General features: G+C 46.9%; 1 protein-coding gene across 1 annotated transcript in view; it reads left to right on the plus strand.

Annotated features, from left to right (window-relative positions):
- The first annotated feature begins 217 nt into the window (after positions 1-217).
- Positions 218-22278, plus strand: part of Nipa1 (NIPA magnesium transporter 1) — a 34405-nt gene continuing 12344 nt past the window's right edge. The window contains exons 1-3 of the mRNA XM_040733274.1: positions 218-401; positions 11503-11550; positions 13297-13387. Coding sequence (XP_040589208.1) covers positions 218-401; positions 11503-11550; positions 13297-13387 — 323 coding nt within the window. The remainder of the gene's footprint in view (positions 402-11502; positions 11551-13296; positions 13388-22278) is intronic.

The raw sequence follows: 22278 nt of genomic DNA on the forward strand, positions 1-22278 counted from the left end.
ACCTCAGCGGCCTTTGCGCCCTCGGCTCCCGCGCATCGTGCATCCCAGCCACCCCCAATCCCTGCCAGCCGGCCTCCCTCCGCCGCCATCCGACCCCCTGGACTCCCGCCCCGCCCCGCCCCGCCCCGCCCCGCCCCGCCCCGCCCCGCCCCGCCCCGCCCCGCGCCAGTGGGTGGGGGCGCGGCGCGCACGCGCAGCGGAGGGCGGCGCGGGCGGCATGGGGACTGCGGCGGCGGCGGCGGCTGCGGCGGCGGCTGCGGCGGCGGCGGCCGGGGAGGGGGCGCGCGGCCCGAGCCCCGCCGCCGTGTCGCTCGGCCTGGGCGTGGCCGTGGTGTCGAGCCTGGTGAACGGGTCCACGTTCGTGCTGCAGAAGAAGGGCATCGTGCGCGCAAAAAGGCGAGGTAGGGCGGGTGGAGGCCGGGCGCCCGGGGTCCCGGGGTCCCGCGCTACGCGCTGCTGCGGGGCAGCCGGTGAGCAGTGCATCGGGCAGGCTTGCATCTGCCCCGCAGGCAGCATCGCTGCATCCCGCGCGGTCTCTCCATCTCTCTCTCTTCCCCCCCCTTCTCAGTGGCCCGAGAGGCCTCCCTCCCTCTCTCAGGAGCCCTGTCACAGGACTTCTTGCCCCGTCCCTTTGCCGGTCCAGTTCTTCGCCACCACCCTGCTGGGGGAGGAGCTCATCCGGACAGGTGCACGGCTTGCAGCCCTGCTAGCTGCCCCGAGGCCGGCAACTCAGCTACTGTCAGGCTAGGGTTTTGCTCTACGTGAAACCCAGAGGTGGGTGGAGCCAGGCCCGTCTTGCTGTGGACTGGGGGTGGGGTGGGGGGTAGGGGGAGCTGGGGGTGCTCTTGGGAGAGCACTTAAGTGGTGTGGAGAACGAAGGGTTGTGTGTGCTGGGCCCGCTGGACGTGCAGAGGCAGCCACTGAGTTGCCCACGCTCACCTTGAGTGCGAGCAAGGTCTGTTTTCCCCAGCGGCTTTGCCCCCCACCCCCACCCACGGGGTCCTTATTAGTTGAGTTACCTCTGGATGATATTTCTGCCATCTGAAGCAGGAAGAAAACAAAACAGGCGTGCAAATGGGCCCCACCGAGCATGGCCTGGGTGGATAGGTCACCAGAAACCACTCCGTAGTGATGTGGACAGTGTGGGGTGAGGCACGGAGCCTTTCTTTGGCCTTGTGTTTGGAGGCTTGTGACAGGCACTGAGCGCCAGAGGCAGAATACTCTGGAGGGGGAAAGTAAACACGGCTTTCAGAGAGATGGGTAAAGGCTGTGGCTGGAGCCCCAACCTCATGAGCTCTGAAAGGGTAAGGACCTGGCTGCCAGCATATGGGAAGGGAATACATTTAACAGCTCTGATTCCAGAAGACTTTTGCAACTTTGACATGGCCATCCAGGCAGCCAAGGACCTTCAGAAAGGAGACAGAGAACTGACAGCCTTGAGTGAAAGTACAAAACCAGCAATCTTTATGTAAAGAAACTGATTTCACAGTGAAAGCATTGCAGCCCCAATATAAGACCTAAATAAAACCAATCGTGATTTCCCGAGCATGCAGATGTGTCTCTGTCTCTAATGTACAAACATCTGATACACACTCGGCAACTACACTCAGGGACGGTCTGTCGATTTGTACGGGCATCGTAATTGGGCAGGGGTGTTTGCTGTAACTAAAAAGGGAAAAACACGAGTGCCCTTGATAGGATTGTGAGAACGGGAGCTTTGCCTGTGTGGTGGTCTTGTGAGCCCCACAACTCCATTAATAAGATAGAACAATTGATTAGCAAGAATAAATGCATTGTTTCAGCTCATTTTTTGTGTTCCAGGGGACTGCTAAGTTAAAAAAAAACAAGCTAAAATTGTTTTTGAGGTCCTGGGTCTAATCCTAAGCACCATATTTTTTAAAAAAATAAAAAACATGGATGTCTTTATTTATTCTTGCATACCATGTATGTTTTTGTATGTGTGTGCTTTAGAAAATAGTCTCTCACTGTGTAGCTCAGGCTGGTCTCGAACTCATGACCTCCCTGCCTTAGCATCCTGAGTATCTGGGATTACAGGTGTGTGTTGCCACACATTCTGTACTATGCCTTTAAATTAATAAAGTGGAAATGTCATATTCACTGGTTTCGTATTTCCTCACTTTCCCCCAGCTGCTGTTGGTTAAGATGACTTTACTTGTGGTGGCAAAATTCAGGCAGGCAGTTTCGCTTTAGTAAATCTACTTTGTTTAACAGATAAGTGTTTTTGAAGCTCTTATATGCTACTGAAGCTACAACCATTTTAAAAGTCTATTCCCAGGGCAGATATGATGGCATGCACCTGTAATCCCAGCCTGAGTGGCATAGTGAGCCCCCATAAAATAAAGTGAAAACCAACTCCCCATAATCTTTTACTATTCCTGCTTCATGACCGGCAGAGCTGATAGCCATCAAATAACTGAAATGGAAGAGGAGAGACAAAAAGATGCTGTACAAAAGTGCCAAGTTCTTAGATTAAGAGGAGAGACAAAAAGATGCTATACAAAAGAGCCAAGTTCTTAGATTAAGGGAGACTCACCCATAAGGTTTCTTATGCTGTAACTGACTTTGCTTCTTTAGAAGATCTACCTTCATAGTTGACAGGTGGTAGCATTTCTAGGAAGTCGAATCTTCAGGGAGGCTAAATTTTTTTTTTTACATGTCAATCCCAGTTCCCTCTCCCTCCCCTCCTCCCCCCCCCCCCCGTCCCCCCATCCTCCCACCCTATTGCCAATTCCTTCCACATAGGGGATATCTAGAGTCTGTCATTTCTCTCAGGGCAGGGTCCAGGCACTCCCCTAAGAGTCCAGGCAGAGAGAGCATCCCTCTTTGTGCTATGGACACACGATGTCTGTTAGTATTCGGGGGATAAACACTGATCCACTGTTCAGGACCCCATAGGTTGCCCAGGCCTCCTCCCTGACTCTCACATTCAGGGGGTCTGGACCAGTCCCATGTTGGCCTCAGGGAGGCTAAATTCTTTTTTTTTTTTTTTTTTTTTCCGAGACAGGGTTTCTCTGTATTGTTTTGGAGGCTCTCCTGGAACTGGCTTTGTAGACCAGGATGGCCTTGAACTCACAGAGATCCACCTGCCTCTGCCTCCCGAGTGCTGGGATTAAAGGCGGGTGCCACCAACGCCCGGCAGGGAGGCTAAATTCTAATTGTAGTTCTCTAGTGATGTTTGGGGGAGCTACTGGCTTTGAGTTTCGCCTTTAAAGGACCTTCTTAATGAGTGGACCCAGTGTAACTCCCGGAGAGCTGGGGAGTGCCCTCTGAAGCACAGCCTCAGGGTTCAACTATCAAGCTTCTTCTTTTTTTTTTTTTTTTTTGTGCCTTTGAATGACTCATAGGACATTTCACAGGGCATTTGTTCAGGACCCCAGAGAAGACTCAGATGGCGTATACCCAAATCCCTTGCTTTATGTGGTGTGGTATTTGCATATAACATGTCATCCTGTGTTTATATTTTATACTTCCAATAATCTGTTAATGATTTATAAAGCAACTCAAAGTAAATGTTATGTAAGCAGTTGCTACACTTTATTGTCTAAGGGAATAGTGACAAGGAATAAGTTCGTATGTGTTCAGCGTGGACCTAGTTTGTTTTTGAAACGGGTTATCATGCATCCCAGGCTGGCCTTCACCTGGTAGCTGCGGGTGACTTTGAACCTCTGATCCTCCTGCCTCCATTTTCCAAATGCTAGGATTGCAAGCATGGGTTGCTATGCCATGTTTCTGTAGTGTCGTGGTGTCAAACTTGAGGTTTTATGCATGTTGGCAAGCTCTCTTACCAGCTGAGCTGTACCCCTAGCTCTGCAGATGTAGTCTTTAAAAGACTTGTTTTAGTCATTGTATGTGGAGAGCTAGCTGCTCCAAATGTCTGGAGTTAGAGCGCCGTGGAAGCTGGTTGCCTGCAGAGTAGGACTGGGTATCCTGCATGTAGGGCTTGTATTGTACCGACCTTTGGGTAGCCTTTTGCTGCTGTGGGAATAGCTTAAACAACTTAAAAAGAGGAGAGCTTCATAACTCATAGTCGTAGCGCTCTCTGTTTGTTGCTTGGGGCATATGAGGGGTGCTGGACCTTGGTGACTGAAGCCCCTTCCCTTTAGGCAGCTGGGAGGGAAACAGAGAGGAAGAAGAGTCCCACAGTCTCCCTGAAGTATACACCAGATGATCCAACTTCCTTTCACTAAGACCATCCCTGGTTTTTGTTATTTGTTTGTTTGTTTTTGTTTTTTGAGATAGGGTTTCACTGTGTAATAGTCCTGGCTGCCCTGGAACTCACCGAGATCCACCTGCCTCTGCCTCCCGAGTGCTGGGATTAAAGGTGTGCGCCACCACTGCCCAGCCCACTAAGCCCTTCTTTTTTTTTTAATTTTTTTTTACTTCTTTTTCTTTTCTAAGATTTATTTATTATGTATACAGCATTCTGTCTGCATATATGCTTGCAGGCCAGAAGGGGGTGCCAGATTTCATTACAGATGGTTGTGAGCCACCTTGTGGTTGCTGGGAATTGAACTCAGGACCTCTGGAAGAGCAGTCTGTGTTCTTAACCTCTGAGCCATCTCTCCAGCCCCCCACTAAGCCCTTCTAAAGGGGTTGTTTTCTCCCAGTTGTACCAGGAGCTAGTGGTAACCAAACTTTTAGCATGTGGTCCTTTGGTAGACATTTAAGGTCTTATGGTTATAAGACTGTCTAAATAGCAACTAGACCCTCTCCAAAAATAATACTTACTTCAGAATGTTAAAGAGCATCGTAACGTGTACTAGACATGCCGTAGCAAACTCTGAGTGTGTTCAAGGAGATTTGAGGCTGTGGGGAAGGGGCTGGGGGTAAGGCAGGAAGGGAGAAATTTACACATAGTATAAGGTCTTGGAAACTTGGGCAGTTGTTGATGTCAGCTCACTGGTAGAGGGGCTCATGCTGGCAGTGTTCTGTCTGGAGAAGCGTCTCTGAATCGAGATGGTCCTAAAGAATGTTGAAAACGATCTGTATTGACTGAGTGATCCTACCACTTACGAGGCTGAACCAGTGGGATTATTTTAAGCCTGCTGGGGCTACATAGTTCAAGGCTGGACTGGGCTGTGTAGCAAGACCCGTCTCATAAAACCATAAGTGATGAGGAAAAGAAGGGAGGTTTTATTGCCCAAGTTTGTGAGGAGGAATCTCCAGTGGGACTTGAGAAAGCACTTACCTCAAGCAGGTAGGCGTGGGCCAGCTCCAGTTCTGTTTGAGTCTGATAAGACCACACGCTTGGTATCCATAGCTTTCATAGTGATAGCCAGTGGAGGAGGGGCAGAAGCTGGTTGTTGCTGGGAGGCTGGACTCTGGGGATAGGGGTAAAGAGGGACCAGGGCTGCCTGGAGACCGAGCTCAGAAAAAATGGATGAGGGTGTTTCATTCATTACGAAATATATGCAGTGTGCTGTAGACCAGCAAGCGACTGATTGATCTTTTAAAATTTCCTTCTTGAAAATCGAGATTGCAGTAAACTTCTGCCTTATACTCTCAAGAATAACTGCCAGTGCTAACCTAGCTGTGCTGGTTTAATAAGGAAAAAAAAAGTCTCCTTTGACTCATAATTTTGGAAGTTTCGTTTCACTTACATGAAGCGGGAGCCTGGAGTAGGAAAAGGGAGGAACAGAGTCCCACAGCTCCCTCAGGTGCATGGCCTGAATGACGCAAGACCATCCGCTAGCCCGAGTGTTATAGGATCTGCCCCCTTCCAACCGTGCTGCAAGCCGGGCACTAAGCCTTGGCCATGTGACCCTTTGAAGGCTATTCTGGATCCAAACGAGCAGATTACAAAATGGGCCCTTTTTTGAGGCTGGATGTCATTCAGCCTTTAAAAAGAAGACAATTTTGGGGCTGGAGAGATGGCTCAGTGGTTAAGAGCACTGACTGCTCTTCCAGAGGTCCTGAGTTCAAGTCCCAGCAACCACATGGTGGCTCACAACCACCTGTAATGAGATCTGGTTCCCTCTGCTGGCATGTAGCCAGAAGATTGTATACATAATAAATAAATAAAATCTTAAAAAAAAAGAAGACAATTTTGACACAACGTAGATGAGTATGGAGGGCATAAACCTTCTGGAAGGACACTGCTGTGTGATTCTGTTTAGGTGAGACCCTCAGAGCAATTCAAATTTATGGACGGATGGAAGGTATACTAATGGTTACCCCCTATAGCGGAGTAAGAGAGGAATGGAGAGGAATGCTTTACGGGCCCGGAGTGTAGTTTCTGTCCCACCATCCGGCTCCCAAACAACCACAGGGAGGCTTCTTATTAATTATGAAAGCTCTGCCAATAGCTTAGGCTTGCTCCTAACTAGCTCTTACGACTTAAACTAACCCATTTCCATCAGTTTACTTTTTTGCTTCGTGGCTTTATTACCTTTCCTCTAAATTGCCCATTGCTGCTTTCCTGTTTCCTTTGTCTGGCTGGTGGCTCTGCCTTCTTCTCAGTGTTCAAATCCTGCCTAGCTACTGGCTGCTTAGCTTCTTATTAAACCACTCACAGTGTAAAGGAACATTCCACAGCATCAGAGTAGAGAATTTCCAGGTCAATAGCATTTTAGAGATGAATAGATATTATTATCATTATCATTATTATTTTTGAGACAGGGTTTCTGGCAGTCCTGGAACTCACAAGGCTGGCCTCAGAGATTCCCCCCTGCCTCTGCCTCCCAAGCACTGGGATTAAAGGTGTGCACCACCACTGCCCAACGAGAAGAGTTATTACTGACCAGCTGCACTCTTGTTCTTTTTTTTTTTTAATGTGAAAGTGTTTTTTTTTTAATATTTTATTTATTTATTGTGTATACAGCCTTCTTCTGCCTGCAGGCCAGCAGAAGGTATTAGATCTCATTCAAGGTGGTTGTGAGCCACCATGTGGTTGCTGGGAATTGAACTCAGGACCTCTGGAGAACAGTCAGTGCTCTTAACCGCTGAGCCATCTCTCCAGCCCCTGACTCTTGTTCTTAACACCACTGAGCTGTACACTAGGAAATAGTTAAGGTGTTATATTGATTACTTTTCTTGTTACTGTGAACCTCAGCCTGACAGCATCACAAGGGAGGACGGTTTCATTTCAGTTCAGTTTGAGGAGATACAGTCTGTTGTCCCAGGGAGGGCATGGGCAGGTGGCTATTTGGCGTTGGGAGTGTGTACCAGCTGTGTTATAGTTGGAACATGTGTTCACGTGGTCACCATATGGCGGCGCAGGGAGGGTTGTGGACCCTTTTGAAGGCGGAGCCTCTCTGGAGGAAGTAAGCTCCTGGAGGGCAAGCCTTGCTGTTGGGAGTCTTCCCTGTTATGTATCCATTTAACCGTAACACTGTAACCGCAAGCCAAAATAGTTTCCTTCTTGCCAGGTGTGTGGTCCCAGTAATGAGCGAAGAAACTAAGCTCCTGCCACTGTGACGAACTGTACCCACACATTGGGCGGCAAAAGAAACCCTTTCCTTCAGTTGCATTTACCAGGGTGTCTTATCCCAGTAGTTAGAAAAGGGACTCAGAAAATTAGTCCTGACGCAGAGCTGTTTGCTGTAGATGGAAGCTTTTGTCTCGCCTGGTCCCTTGGCCATTCAGTCCCAATAAATACGCAGAGGCTTCTATTAGTTATACACTGTTTGGCTGATGGCTCAGGCTTCTTACTGGCTAACTCTCTCTCTCTCAATTATTAATCCATTTCTGTTAATCTATGTATCTCCACGTGGTCTTGGCTTACCGGAGAATGCCTGGGTGTCCAGATTGGGAAATGTAAGCCAAATGAGCTTTCCCGTGCATGCTGGTTTTGGTGATAGCAATAGGAACCAAACTTGGGCGCCATGGGAGGGAAAGATAAGAAACGAGTGTTTTGAGTCTGGGCTCTTCAGACTTGATCGATCGAGCGTTCCATGGGAACTTTCCCATCGTTTCCAAGTGCTGGAGGAAGGAGAGAACAGTGCTGTGGTAGGCACTCCTGGTAAGGCACTCCCGGTAAGGACGAGAGCAGTTGAAAGCCTTTGCTGCTTCCCTGCCAGCTGCCTGATGGTCAGCAGTGACAGGTGCAGAGCTGAGTTCAGAGCACACTCCTGGAATTGGCAGGTGCTGGTGTCTGCAAACAGTGATTTGGACAAAAGCACATGGAATGGGAAAAGAGATAGTTCCTTAGAAGAGATAAACAAATGAACTTGGAAATGAGGCAGAGCTAGGCCCCGCCCAGATTCCAGAAGAGATCAAGATTGGGCCCCTGGGGGCTGGAGAGGTGGCTCAGAGGTTAAGAGCACTGACTGTTCTTCCTGAGGTCCTGAGTTCAATTCCCAGCAACCACATGGTGGCTCACAACCACCCGTAATGAGATCTGGTGCCCTCTTCTGGTGTGCAGACATACATGAGGCAAGATGTTGTTGTATTCATAATAAATAAATAAATCTTTAAAAAAAAAAAGATTGGGCCCCTGTTACCATTATGGGTCATTTATGTCTGTCTGCCCTCCCTCCCTCCCTCCTCCTCTCCTTCCCTCCCTTTATTTTCTTTCTTCAATACAGGGTTTCTCTGCATCCTGGACCTCCCAGAGATCCGCCTGCCTCTGCCTCCATCTCCCGAGTGCTGGGTGTTGAAGATATGCATTATCTCCCAGCCATGTTGTGCTTTTCTTTGTGACGATGTGGTTTTATTACACATGTCCCAGTGTTCAGGCAAGTTTCTGGCCTCCCCTTAATATTGGATTCCTTCGTTTACCCTGGTGCCTCTGGGATCTGTCCCTCTACCTTCAGCTAATTGACAGGGTCCCTGCTGTGGGAAACAGTTGCCCCATGGGTGACCCTTGGCTGTTAGCTACTTTCCGGCTTGATGTCACCAAATCCCTTTCAAGAAGCAACGTGAATGGAGAGCTTGTTTCATAAGCCTTCCGGTTTAAGAAGGAATCCTGTTCATTAATGTGTCGAAGTCAGGCAGCAGAGAGCTGGGCCATTAACCCTTAACACCCGCCCCTAGTGACATACCTCCTCCAGCAAGGCTCTGCTTCCTGAAGTTTCATCCTTTCCCAACAGCACCAGACACTGGGGACCAGGTGTCCAAACACATCTTCTGGGGGAGATTCCATATTCAAATCACAGCATCCCATCCTTGGCCATCTCATAATGCAGGATTCGTTTATTCCCACTTCAGAGGTCCCCATGAGTGCTCATGATGACTCGTTGGCTTAAAGCACATTATAATTGCAAACCCGAAGACCTGAGTTTAATCAGTGGAACTTATGGTGAGAGACTATAGCCAACTTCCAGAAACACGTGCAAGCGTACACACAGACATTTTCCCCCTTGTTCTGCCTGCTGACATTACCTGGTGACTCCTAACTAACCCACATCCCTACCATTAGGCTTTACTTTTGCTGTCACAGGCTACCTTTGCCGGATTTCCCTGACCATTACTGTAGGGAACACACTAAACCTGAGGTATGGAGGTAATTTCCCAGGTAATAAGCCGACAACATGGCTGCTCCTTGATTTGGTTAAAGGAAGGGTGTTTCTCTTGTGGATACGAGGGAGAGATCAGCCAGAGAGGCATTTGGAAGAGTCCAGAGCACGGAGAGAAACTAGTAGACCGGAAATGGCCAGCGTACTGGACCTGTCCAGGAGATGAGCAGGAACAGAGCAGAGAGGGACAGAGTAGGGACAAGGGGGCGGAGAGAGGAAGACAATGAGGACTTGGGGGAAAGAGGGTGCATTGCTGGGCAGCAGGGCTATGGGGGGCAAGAGTAGCTGGGGCGAGGGAAAATTCAGGTAGGGGAGGGGGTGAGAAGATCCAGGTTCACGGACTCTGAAATGTGTGACTGGTACTTCTGACACTGAGGGAGCCTGGAGGCCAGCGTGCTCTTCGGTATGCTAAGAGACACCACAGGTAGCCGTAAGTCCCTCCGGCCAGTGATAAAGGAAATGGCTTCTTTTGGTAGAGGAGAAACAGCTTTCAAAGAGTTCTTGAAGAATGCTACTTTTGTCTAGCCGCCAGCATCAGGGGAAATGGAGTTTCCTCTGTGTCTGACAGTCACCTTAAGGTTAGGGTCTGAGGAAAAAAATAACCCTACACACAGCAATAAAAAAAGTACAGTTTTAAAATTAAAAGTCCCGGGGCTAGAGAGATGGCTCAGAGGTTAAGAGTATTGACTGCTCTTCCAGAGGACCTGAGTTCAATTCCCAGCAACCACATGGTGGCTCACAATCATCTGTAATGAGACCTGGTGCCCTCTTCTGGCATGTGGACATACATGCAGACAGAACACTGTATAATAATAAAGAAATCTTTAAAAAAAAAAAAAAGTCCCCATGAGGCAGGAGAATAGGGTGGGAAAATCTCAAGAATATTTGTGTTTCAGGGAGTGACTTGTTTAGCCAAAGAAAACCAATCTATGAGCAAATTGTCTTTGGGATCAGCCTATATTGGTTGAGAAAAAACAAAACAAACCAAAACACCCCAAAACGACTTAACTACTTCTAGTGGCTTCTCACCCATTGATAGACTAAAGATTCCTTAGGAGGTAAATAAGCAAGATAACACTCATTCTTTTTTATTATTATTTAGGGATACAGCATGTACAGGTATCTTCAGAGACTGGGTCAGTGTTAGGGCTCTTGAAGCTGGAGTTAGAGCTGTGAGCTGCCTGGTGTGGGGGCTAGGAATTGTGTCCTCTGCAAGAACAGTAACTGCCTTTAATTTCTGAGCCATCTCTTCAGCACCCATGTACAGTTTATAATCTATAAACTTGCTTCCAAAGGCTGACGAGATGCCTCCGTGGGTAAAAATGCTTGATGTACGGCCGGGCGTTGGTGGCGCACGCCTTTAATCCCAGCACTCGGGAGGCAGAGGCAGGCGGATCTCTGTGAGTTCGAGGCCAGCCTGGTCTACAAAGTGAGTTCCAGGACAGCCTCCAAAGCTACAGAGAAACCCTGTCTCGAAAAACCAAAAAAAAAAAAAAATGCTTGATGTACATTATTGAGGCTCTTGAGTTCACATCTGGCACCCGTGTAGAAACCTGGGAATGTCTTCATGAGTGTCTGTAACCCCAGAACAGGGGCAGGTGGATTGCTGGGGGCTTGCTGGCCACCAGCCTAGCAAAAAAAAAAAAATTTGAATTCCAGCTTTTGGGAGAGACCCTCTTTCAAGGAAATAAGGCAAATAAGAGCAATAGAGCCGGGCGTTGGTGGCGCACGCCTTTCATCCCAGCACTCGGGAGGCAGAGGCAGGCGGATCTCTGTGAGTTCGAGGCCAGCCTGGTCTACAGAGTGAGTTCCAGGACAGCCTCCAAAACAATACAGAGAAACCCTGTCTTGAAACCCTCCCCCCCCAAAAAAAAAGAGCAATAGAGCAGGATACTTGATTCTCTTCTCTGACCTAATCATGGGTGTGCACACCCCTATAGACTTGTGTGTATACACCCCCCCACACACACACACACAGCCTCCTAATAAACCTGCTTTTCTGACGTCCTTCTCATTTTTTTTATAGGTACTTCCTACTTAACAGACATTGTGTGGTGGGCTGGCACAATTGCAAGTAAGTGACTTGTGTGGCACAGGTTCTGGTGACTGTCTATTTCTAAAGTCAGCCATTCACCTGGGCGGGGCTGGGAGGGACAAGAAGAGTACTCCCATACTCCTCCCCCACTCTGCACTTCAGATTCCCTGTCTCTCCCTGTTGCCCTTTCATTGGTCAGAAGAGAGGAGGCCAGGAAACCTGGAAGCTGGGATGCTGACTGGGAGGAGGAGGAGGAGGCAGAGGCTCCCACCGGGCTGCCCACCAGGTAGCCCCGATGGGGAGAAGTTAAAGCACTTTCTCCTTCCTCTGTGTGTAGCAGAGCTGATGCATCTGTTGTAACACCATGTCCAGGCTGTCTTGCTTTGTAAGCGCAGTTGATTTGACAGAGAAGTTTTTTGACTCAAGGGACAGATCAACTATCATGTGTTGCAACTTAAATAATAAGCGGTACATTTTTCTTTTAAAAAATGTGGTTTGTCATATACTGTCGTTCAAGCAAAATGCTTTGTAGCTGAGGCTGAGGCTGCTCATTGGGGGACCCCCCTTTTAAGCTCTGTTTAAGTGAAGCACCCAGGAGGCCTGTATAACCTAGCCCTGGCCAGCTTTACACGCAGGAGCAGGTCCGAGGACGCTTGAAGGTAGTTGGGAAAAACTGATCTCTGGGTGTCCCAAGTTGCTGGTAAAAGCATTAAGGTTCCTTGGTGTACTACTGCATAGTGCATCCGTAGATAATGAAACTACTCTGTATATCACAGGAATAGAAAGCATTTTGAGTGTTGGCACCATAAAGCAACGAAATACGTTTGATAGATAGTCGTGCCTAACCTGATTGATATAATATACAGCACATGTGTGTGCCCAGGTATCACGTGGTACCTACCCCATGTACTACTTTTATGTTACATTTTGGCAATAAATAAATAAATAGGAATGTAAAAGCAGAAATATTTTAAGACTAGAAGTATATTCAGTCTTGTACTTGTTACTGTGGTAAGACTGACATTTCTGTAGAGTTGAGATTACCCCCCCCAACCAGTGAAGTTCTGCCATTGGGGTTTGTGAACATGTAGATTCACTTCCTCAGAAATGGTGCTAAGAGGGAGTGCCAGCACACAATCCCACTGCCAGAGAGTCTGGGAAACAGACCCTTCATCCAGCGACTGATGAAAACAGAGGCAGATACCCACAGACAAACACTGACCTGAACTCCTGGAATCCAGTGTCAGAAGAGAGAACTGATGGACAAAGGAGTTAAGATTGGGCTGATTTAACCCACAGAAACAGTTGACCTGAACAAGGGGGAGCTCATGGACCCCAGATTGATGGCTGTGTGGAAAGCATGGGACTGACCCAGACCCCCTGAATGTGGGTGTCAGTGAGGAGGCCTCAGCAATCTATGGGGCCTTTTACCCCTGGCATACAAATAGACTTTGAGTGCCCATGCCACAATATAGGAGGCTCTCTCAGCCGGGACTCTTGGGGGAGGGCCTAGGCCCTGCCCTGGATGACATGACAGTCACTGGAGATCCACCATGGAGGGCCTCACCCTCCCTGGGGATTGGACTGGAGATTGGGTGGGGGACTGGGGGACCTGGTGGGGAGGGTGGGGGAGGAGGGGAGGGAGAAGGAGCTGGGATTGACATGGGAAACAAGATTGTTTCTAACCTAAATAAAAAAAAAAAAAAGAAACCCTTCAGAACAGAGTCTTGGAAAATCTTGATTGGTGATAAAAATGCGTTGTCGTCCTTGTGATTCTCTTGATAGTGGCTGTTGGCCAGATTGGAAACTTCCTGGCTTACACCGCGGTCCCTACAGTCCTGGTGACTCCCCTGGGTGCACTTGGAGTACCATTCGGGTGAGAACTGACCTTCTGTTTTGATAGTTAATATTCAACTTACATAGGAAATAACCTTTTGTTATAAGTGTTTCTGTTAAAAAATAAAATTGTTGATGAAGATAGGTCTCTTGTACTTAAGAGTTCGTATTTTCATTTTAGTTCTTTAAATATATTTCTTTTTTGTTTTTTTTTTTTGTTTTTTTTTTTTTTTGAGAAAGGGTTTCTCTGTGTAGCTCTGGCAGCCCTGGAACTCGATCTGTAAATCAGGCTGGTCTCAACCTCACAGAGATGCACTTGCCTCTGCCTCCGTGTGCTGGGATTAAAGGAGTATGCCGCCATGCCTAGCATTTGTGGAATGTATCTCTATGTGTTACTAGTGCTTCTCTTAGAACTCACCCAGTGTATTTTGAATTCTAGTTTATTCACGACTATCAATGAATCTGCTGCTGCTTACTCTACTGGGCTTTGCTCTTTTTTTTTTTTTTTTTTTTGTGGTTTTTTTCGAGACAGCGATTCTCTGTATTGCTTTGGAGGCTGTCCTGGAACTAGCTCTTGTAGACCAGGCTGGTCTCGAAATCACAGAGATCTGCCTGCCTCTGCCTCCTGAGTGCTGGGATGAAAGGCGTGCGCCACCACAGCCTGGCCTGAAAAACTTCTTAGAGCCTAGAGTCTCCCTAACACACCGTGCATGTCATTCTGAGAAACCTTGTGTAAAATGTCAGTTTGTGTTTTATTTGGGTGCTTAGCACCCTTTGCTGGGCAGGCATTCTCCTGCCTCATCCCAGTAAAGCTCAGAAGGTGGATTCGTGGCATGTGGGCATCGGTGCCTGTAGAAGAGGGTTTGTCATCATAGTCCAGCACGGGGGTGCCCTGAGTGATGAGTGAGAACTTTGGCTTCTGCTGTGGTTATGGGTGATCTGGACGGGATCTTGCACACTCGCGTTGGAGTTTCATGGGTTGAAATGCTTGTGACAAGAAATCTGGGCCTCAGGGACTAGGAGGCTTACTCAGTTCTGGAAAAAAGTAAAGTTTGAAAGAGTGCCAGCTGCCAAAAGTGACCTTTACCATTTTCTCTTGCTGCAATAAAATGACTGAGAATGGATTGTTTTGTTTTGTTTCCGAGACAAGGTTTCTCTAGCTTTCTGAACGTGCATTGGAACTAGCTCTGTAGACGCGAACCCACAGAGATCTACCTGTCTCTACCTCCCAAGTGCTGGGTGGATTTGTTTTTTTAAGAAACAAGGTTTTAATTTTGGTTCATAGCTCTAGAGGCTACAGCACAAGATTGGGTGGCCTTTTTTTTTTCTTTTGAATGTATAGCCCTGACTATCCTGGAACCTGCTATGTAATCCAGGTTATCCTTGGTTTTTACAGAGACCTGCCTGTCTCTGTCTCTCAGGTGCTAAGGTGAAGGTATTATAGAACCATGCCTAGATGAGTATTTATTTTTTATTTTTAATATGAGTCTATGTGTGGTCTGTGTGTGGGTATGTACACGTATGAGTGCAGGTGCTCTGTAAATCCAAAAGAGGATATTGACTCTCCTGTCAGTGCTGGGAACTGAACTCACCGTCTCTGGAAGAGCCGTGTCTCTCCAGCTCCCGACAACCCCATTTGTGAGGCCTGGAATCTACTTCCTTTCTTGGCAGAAAGCCCATGGGCCATCCATAGTGCAGTCCCACATGATAACAGTTGATTCAGTGGCAGCTAATCCAGCCCTGGGAGAGAGGCTTTAATCTCTTTTAAAGTTGCTCATCAAGTTTCAGCAGTAGTGATTTGTGGGGACAAACCACAGCCAAACGCTGGTCTTACTAGAAAAAATGTTTCTATGAGACCTTTACTGGCTATATCAACATAACCAGCTACCAAGATACTGATGTTCTGCTGTACCTCTGAAGACGCTGTTAATAGGAAACAGGATAATCGGAGGTGTTGGCGCATGCCTTTAATCCCAGCCCTTGGAAGGCAGAGGCAGGTGGATCTCTGGACTACAGAGTGAGTTTCAGGACAGCCAGGGCAATGCAGACAAATGGACAAATGAAAAGGGTAATATAACGATATTCGATGCTATATATGGAAAACAATATATTTATTTACCAGAGAGAGAGAGAGAGAGAGAGAGAGAGAGAGAGAGAGAGAGAGAGAGAGAGTCGCACAGACCAGGAGTTAGAAGTGTGCCTGGCTTCCAGGAGAAAAAAAGGGGAACTCCTTTTCCTTTCACTTCCTTTTATCTCTACCTGTGCTAATTTACTTGTCCCCGCCCTGATGGGTGGATAGCTTTGTGGGGTTCACTCCTACAGGGTAATTAATACACTCATCGACAGTGTAGAAGAGAAATAAGCTGTTTCATCTCAGGAATGTGTTGGCTTCAGCCAGCCAGGCCCACAATTCCGGCCGAGAGGAATCTCTGTGGCAAATGCGTTTATGAGCCTTAACCTCGCTTTAGGATCCTGTGGTCTCGGGGCTGGGGAGACGGCTCAGCAGCTAGGAGCACTTGCTACCCGTTCCGAGTGTTTGGGTTTGGTTCTGCTCACCTAAGTGGCTGCTGGGTACCACCCGCATCTCCCGTGTCAGGACACCGTCTGCTGACGCTGCCCTCACACGGTGCCTGGGCTTACATTCAGGCAAACGCTCACACACACAAAGTAAAAGTGAATGAAAACCTCAAAGGGAAGATTCTGTGGCCTAAAAAAGCCCCAACTGTTCTTTTCACGTGCAATCCTGAAAAATGGGTTCTTACCACATTGTTCTCATCCGTACAATGTGCTTGCTCTTAATGCCCCTTTGTATTTTGGGTGTCCCAGAAAGTCTTGGGAGTGCAGGAACCTGTGTATGCCTGAGTAAATCCTCAGCTTTCGTAGTCTGTCTCTATGGAAGGGAAGCTGATTCTGTGATCTCCGAATGTGGCCCACTCTGTCCTCATGTCCTCTTGTAGTTAGGTAATCCACGGATTCAGTTCTGCAGGAGGTGTTACTCACCCACTGAAGTAGAGGACTTTTCCCCCCACCTGTGGTTCTAGGGACCACACACAGAACTATGGGCTTGCTCCAAGGAATATACTATTGTTTTTTTTTTTAAGTAGATAAATCAGATTAAATTGTAAAACAGCAAAGACAGCAAAGTATATGTATGCATGGTTTATAAAAATGTTCTGAGTCGGGTGCTGGGCAGTGGTGGTGCATACCTTTAATCCCAGCACTCAGGAGGCAGAGGCTGGCGGATCTCTGTGAGTTCGAGGCTGGGCTAGACCAATAGCCTCCAAAACAATACAGAGAAACCCTGTCTCGTAAAAACCAAAAAATAAAAAAAATAAAAAAATAAAAATGTTCTGTTGATAATGGTTGGCTGGCTGAGTTTACAAAGACCAAAAGAATATGGTACTGGAAAGAAAGTCAGTTTATATTTCTGAATAAAACAGAGAGCCCCCCACTTTTATATGCAACAGTTTATTGCATGATAAAGTAATCGTTACAATATACTTTTAAATAGAGGTTTTTAAAAATACGATTTCTTTATTTTTATTTCATGTGCATTCATGTTTTACCTGCATGTATATCTGTGTGAAGTTGTTGGGTCCCTTGAAACTGGAATTGCAGACGGTTATGAGCTGTCATATAGCTGCTGAGAATCGAACCCAGGTCCTCTGGAAGAGCAGCCAGTGCTCTTAACCGCTGAGCCATCTCTCCAGCCCCTTAAATAGAGGTTTTAACAAACTAATTTGGTAATGATTTCCAAATCACAGAAAATCATCTAAATTAATGCCAAAAGCCTCCACCAACACACATCTCTTGTGGATATTTTACCTTATGCTCTCCGTCCTTGACTTTCCTTAATCAGGGTTTGTTAACCTTGGCACTGTTGCCATCTGAGGCCAGAGATTTCTTGTTGGGTGTATGAGGCAGCTGTCCTATATACTGTAGGTTGTTTAGTGGCATCCCTGGCCTCTGTCTACCACATGTGTTAATTTCCCCTCCCCAAAGTATCTCTAGACATAAACAAATCAATCCATGTGTCCCACAGTATAAACGGGTTAATATATATAAGAGGACACAGGGCCTGGTGAAGGCACTTGCCACAAAGCCAGATGACCCACGTTGAATCCCTGGAACCCACGTTTGACATGCGTACCTCCTCCAGAAAAAAACGTTTCAAACGACTGAAAAAGGAAGATACAGTATATTATCTAAGGGGCAACCATGAGGATGTTGGAAGAGCTACCCACCAGGCAAAGCAGATTCTACAACAGCAAAAAAAAAGTTACTGAAGGACTTTTTATAATAAAACGGGTCAGTTCATCTGGCAGATGTAACAGTTGAGCAAAAATATGCACACAGAACAACTTGAGAATACGTAGAGCCAAACAGGGAAAAAAAAGGGGGGGTGATTTATAGAGATGGCTCCACAGTTGGGAGCACTGGCTGCTTCTTTCAGAGAATCTCCTTTTAGTTCTCAGCACCTACGTGGTGTTTCATGGCGGTCCAATGCTCTAGTCCCGAGGGATCCGACACCACCTTCTGGCCTCTGCAGCAGGTGATTCACAGACATCCACGCAGGTATAACACCCATAACACCCGTATACAGAAAAACAAGTAGGCAAAAAATACTTAATGTCCGTGATGACAATGGAGGGCGTGAATGTGATAAAAGCTTTGTGAGAGAGAAAAGACCTGAGCTCAGGCCCTTGCTCAGTCCTCCACTGTGCTGGGTGAGGAAGATGCCAAGCAGACCCAAGTGCTGTGTATGCCCTTGAACCCTCGTCCTACAGAACTGATCTAAACCAACCTTTGCTTTCTGTAAATTACATAGTTGCTGCTCTTACTTATATAAGACACCACTATGACTACTAAAACCAGAAATAAAAGAGACGTCTTGACAACTATCTGGAAATGGAAAATAGTTATAGGGCATCAGATTGTTAGGAGAAATGAATGAACACATTCCTAGAGAGACTACTGAAAGTGTTTCAAGAAGAAAACACACATTTCTAATTCCTAATTTACAAACAACAACAACAACAACAAAAACAAGCCCCAACAAAGAAAAGACAGGGAACAAATACATTCGCTGATGATTTCTATTGTGCGGGAATTTTATGTATGCATACACTGCATTTTGATCAAATTCACCCCACTTTTCCTCTTATACTTCTCTTATACCCCCAATACTTTCCTCCCAACTGTACATATTCTTTTGTTTTTTGTTTTTTGTTTTTCGAGACAGGGTTTCTCTGTATTGTTTTGGAGGCTGTTGGTCCAGCCCGGCCTTGAACTCACAGAGATCCGCCTGCCTCTGCCTCCCGAGTGCTGGGATTAAAGGCGTGCGCCACCAACGCCTGGTTCACCTCTTGTTTTGCAGTGATTTCTAAGATATGGTACACATGTCCCATTTAGAGCTGAGTATTCCACAGGTAATCAGTTAATCAGTGTGGGTCTCTCTATTAATCACCATCCAGTGTAAAGAGGAGAATGCAACTTTTTTTCTTTGACTGTTTTTTTTAAAGATTTATTTATTTATTATGTATACAGTATTCTGTCTGCAAGTATGTCCACAGGCCAGAAGAGGGCACCAGATCTTATTACGGATGGTTGTGAGCCACCATGTGGTTGCTGGGAATTGAACTCGGGGCCTCTGGAAGAGCAGCCAGTGCTGTTAACCTCTGAGCCATCTCTCCAGCCCTTTTTTGGCTTTTTGAGACAGGGATTCTCTGTATTGTTTTGGAGCCTGTCCTGGCAGCTTACAGTTCAGAGGCTCAGTTCATTATCGTCATGGTGGGGGCGCATGGCGCTCTGCAGGCAGACGGGGCGCTGAATACGGAGGAACTGGTACATCTTGACCCTGCAGGCAACAGGAAGTGGTCTGTCTTACTGAGTGTGGTCTGAACATGCAGGAGAGCTCAGAGCCCACCCTGCGGTAATACACCTCTTAATAGCGCCACTCCCTTTGGGGGGCCACCTTCTTTCAAAACACCCCAGCATTCATTTATGATTATAAAGCCATGAACTTAGGAGCTGTCCGTTTAGCAGAATGATAGTAATAGGTTTTCAGCCACACACACAGCATTTGTTTGTTTTGGTTTTAAGCTGTTTTAGACTTGAGTTTCGTCTTTGGGTACAGAAAGTGGTTGGTTATTCCATATCATCTTTGCGACAGTTACAACAGTGGGCACATTCTGCCAGGCCGGTCATTATTGGAGCTCACAGGGCTCACATTTCGGTAAGACTGTTATTTTTCTATTTTTCTATTTCTATAGAATGCATCGCACCCGAGTATGGATAGCTATTGGGAGAGGCCAAATCACTTTTCTTCAGAGATACAGGCTCCAAGAGACTATCCGTGTAAAAGTCCCATACTGATGCATGTACAGGCAGTGTTAAATGTACTCCATTGGTACTAAAGGGAAGGGAGAAAGGAGAGAGGGAGACATACGGTGTGTGGGTGGGGAGAATGAGAATATGACGTTGGGAGAGAAGAGTTGGGGGGATGGGGAGGAAGAGGAGAGAATATAGGGAGTATATTATATTGCATGTATGGATATTAAATAAGAGATTTAATAAAAGTAAAAGTTTCATTACCTAGTAGCACCAAAGTAAATGACATCGGAATAAATCTCACAAAAGGAGGGTAGTCACGCTCTGAAAGCTATGAAAGTGTTTTGCTAGTGCCAAAAGATATCTCTGAGTGGATTTAAAGGGGTAGTAAATGGCCCATATTTCCAGACCAGAAAAAAATAACATTATTGTCACACGGTCGTACTCTAAGATTAATCTTTAGGTGCAGCACAATTCTATCAGAGTCCCATCTGAAATCTTCATAGACATTGAAATACTATCACTAAAATTTATATGCAGATGGAAAAAAACTATAAGTAGATGAGCGATTTTGAAAATATAAACAAAGCTGGAGGAATTTCAAAGCCTCTTTCAAAATCCAGTAATCAAGGTGGATGTTGTGGTACATGCCTGTAAGCCCAGATCTTGGGAGGCTGACACATGGGAATTTCAACAAACACTACAATAATCAAAACTCAATACTGGATTAAGGGCAGCCATGGGAATCAATGAAATAGGATTGGGATTTCAGAGACACAGTCATAGTCATTTGTCTTCTTGCCAGAAATACTTACCTAACAGAATAAGAAAGAAAAGCCTTTTCAAAAGGATTTTCAAGGGCTGGGGCTGAAACTCATATGTGGCCACTTCATCACCTCTAATCAGTATTGTTCTAAGCCCGTGCAAGGTCCTAAGTTTGATTCCCACCTCTGCCAGAGTGAAGAAACAAAACAGATGATGCCAACAAACAGTGTACCTGCATGCAGACATTTAAAGTCCTTGCCTCTACTGACCAAACGAAAAGTAACCCCAAATACATCACAGAGATGAGACTGACAAACCCCTAGGAGAAAGCAGTTTAAAGCACTGTAATCTTTTAAAAATCAGGCAGCAGGTTATGTAAGTATGATTTCAAAATCACATGAAGAAACAATAAACCAGATACCAAAACTAAAACCTCTGTGCTTCCAAGACACGAAGACAGGAGGGAGACATGTTTGTGACGTCCAGGATGAGCGGTGGGATGGAGTTGGGTTAGACATAATCAAGATACATGGCATCGTGTATGAAATTGATCAAGAATGTGTTTTAAACTAGGCTCAGTTCTTTACTGACATCAGGTTTGCTGCCAAACCCCGTGGATGACGTAGGTTCAGTCCTGGGGTCCGCACGGTACCGGGAGAAAACAGACTCCGGTAAGCTGTCCTCTGGCCTCCAAATGTGTGCTATAGCACGGATGCCCATGCACATGTACACACACAAACGCACACTAACAACATAAATGCTCAGAAACCACGTTTCACAGGCTGCCATCGAGGAAGAAAATTCAGGAGAGGAGAAAAAATGGTATTTCATGCTATGCACGTGATAAGAAACTTGGACTTTGGTGTTTGAAACTCGGAACTCACCAGTAACCAAACCTTACACGTGGCTGTCGTATTCTTATCTTTTGCAGTTGGGGGTAGGAGGTGGCCTGGCCTTGTGAGGCAGGTGCTTTTGTTCCTGGCATCCCGTTTCGGCCATGGCACAGTCGGACAGTTGTCCCAGATGCATACCTGACTCTGGTTTTTCCTCAGTGACTCTCCTTATTCTCTTGTTCCTGATCCTTGGGGCAGCAACACTGGCGCTCCCCCCCCCCCCCCATCTTAATTACTTTCCTATTGCTGTGACAAAAAATGTTGATGGAGGCAATTTGTAAAACAAAATGTTTTAATTTGGCTTAAGGTCCCCCTCTCCCCCCACCGAGGGTTAGAATCCACCGTGGCAGGTTGAAGGAACAGTTGAGAGCTTTATTTAATCCATAAGCAGGAGGGAATGCCTCAAGCCTTTTGAAGCCTCAAAGCCCTCCACCCCTCACCCCCACCCCCACCCCGGTGTCACACCTCCTAATCCCTTCCCAAACAGTTCCACTAACTGGGGATGCTTGAGCCCTGGGGGGGGGGCGCGGAACTCAGACCACCCGCAGTCCTGATTTAAGATCTAGTCACGTTTTTTTCTCGTTACATTGTGTCAGTCAGGCTGTTTATTTTCCACTCTGGATTGCTAGGCCTCCTTCAGGACAAAACTGCAGGTACGGTAGAGTGTATTCTGTATGCTATACGCAAAGTAGTATAAGGCAGAGGTAGGAACTTCAGCCCTGCGGGTGTCCCCGACCCACAGGACATTCAGCATGGGCCTGGTAGATACCTAGGAGAAAGATGGAGGGCAGGGGATACAGGAATGGATGCCAAGACGGGAGTCTGATCAAGGCGACGACTTTATTTCACCCCGAAGGGATTTATACAGGGGAAGGGAGGAGGGGAAGGAATGGGGTGTGTGCTGCAGCTGCGTTGAGCCTGGCGTAGCGAAGGTCAGTGGGAT

Source organism: Mesocricetus auratus, unplaced genomic scaffold (genome assembly GCF_017639785.1).
Source record: "Mesocricetus auratus isolate SY011 unplaced genomic scaffold, BCM_Maur_2.0 Super-Scaffold_100030, whole genome shotgun sequence".
Lineage (NCBI taxonomy): Eukaryota > Metazoa > Chordata > Mammalia > Rodentia > Cricetidae > Mesocricetus > Mesocricetus auratus.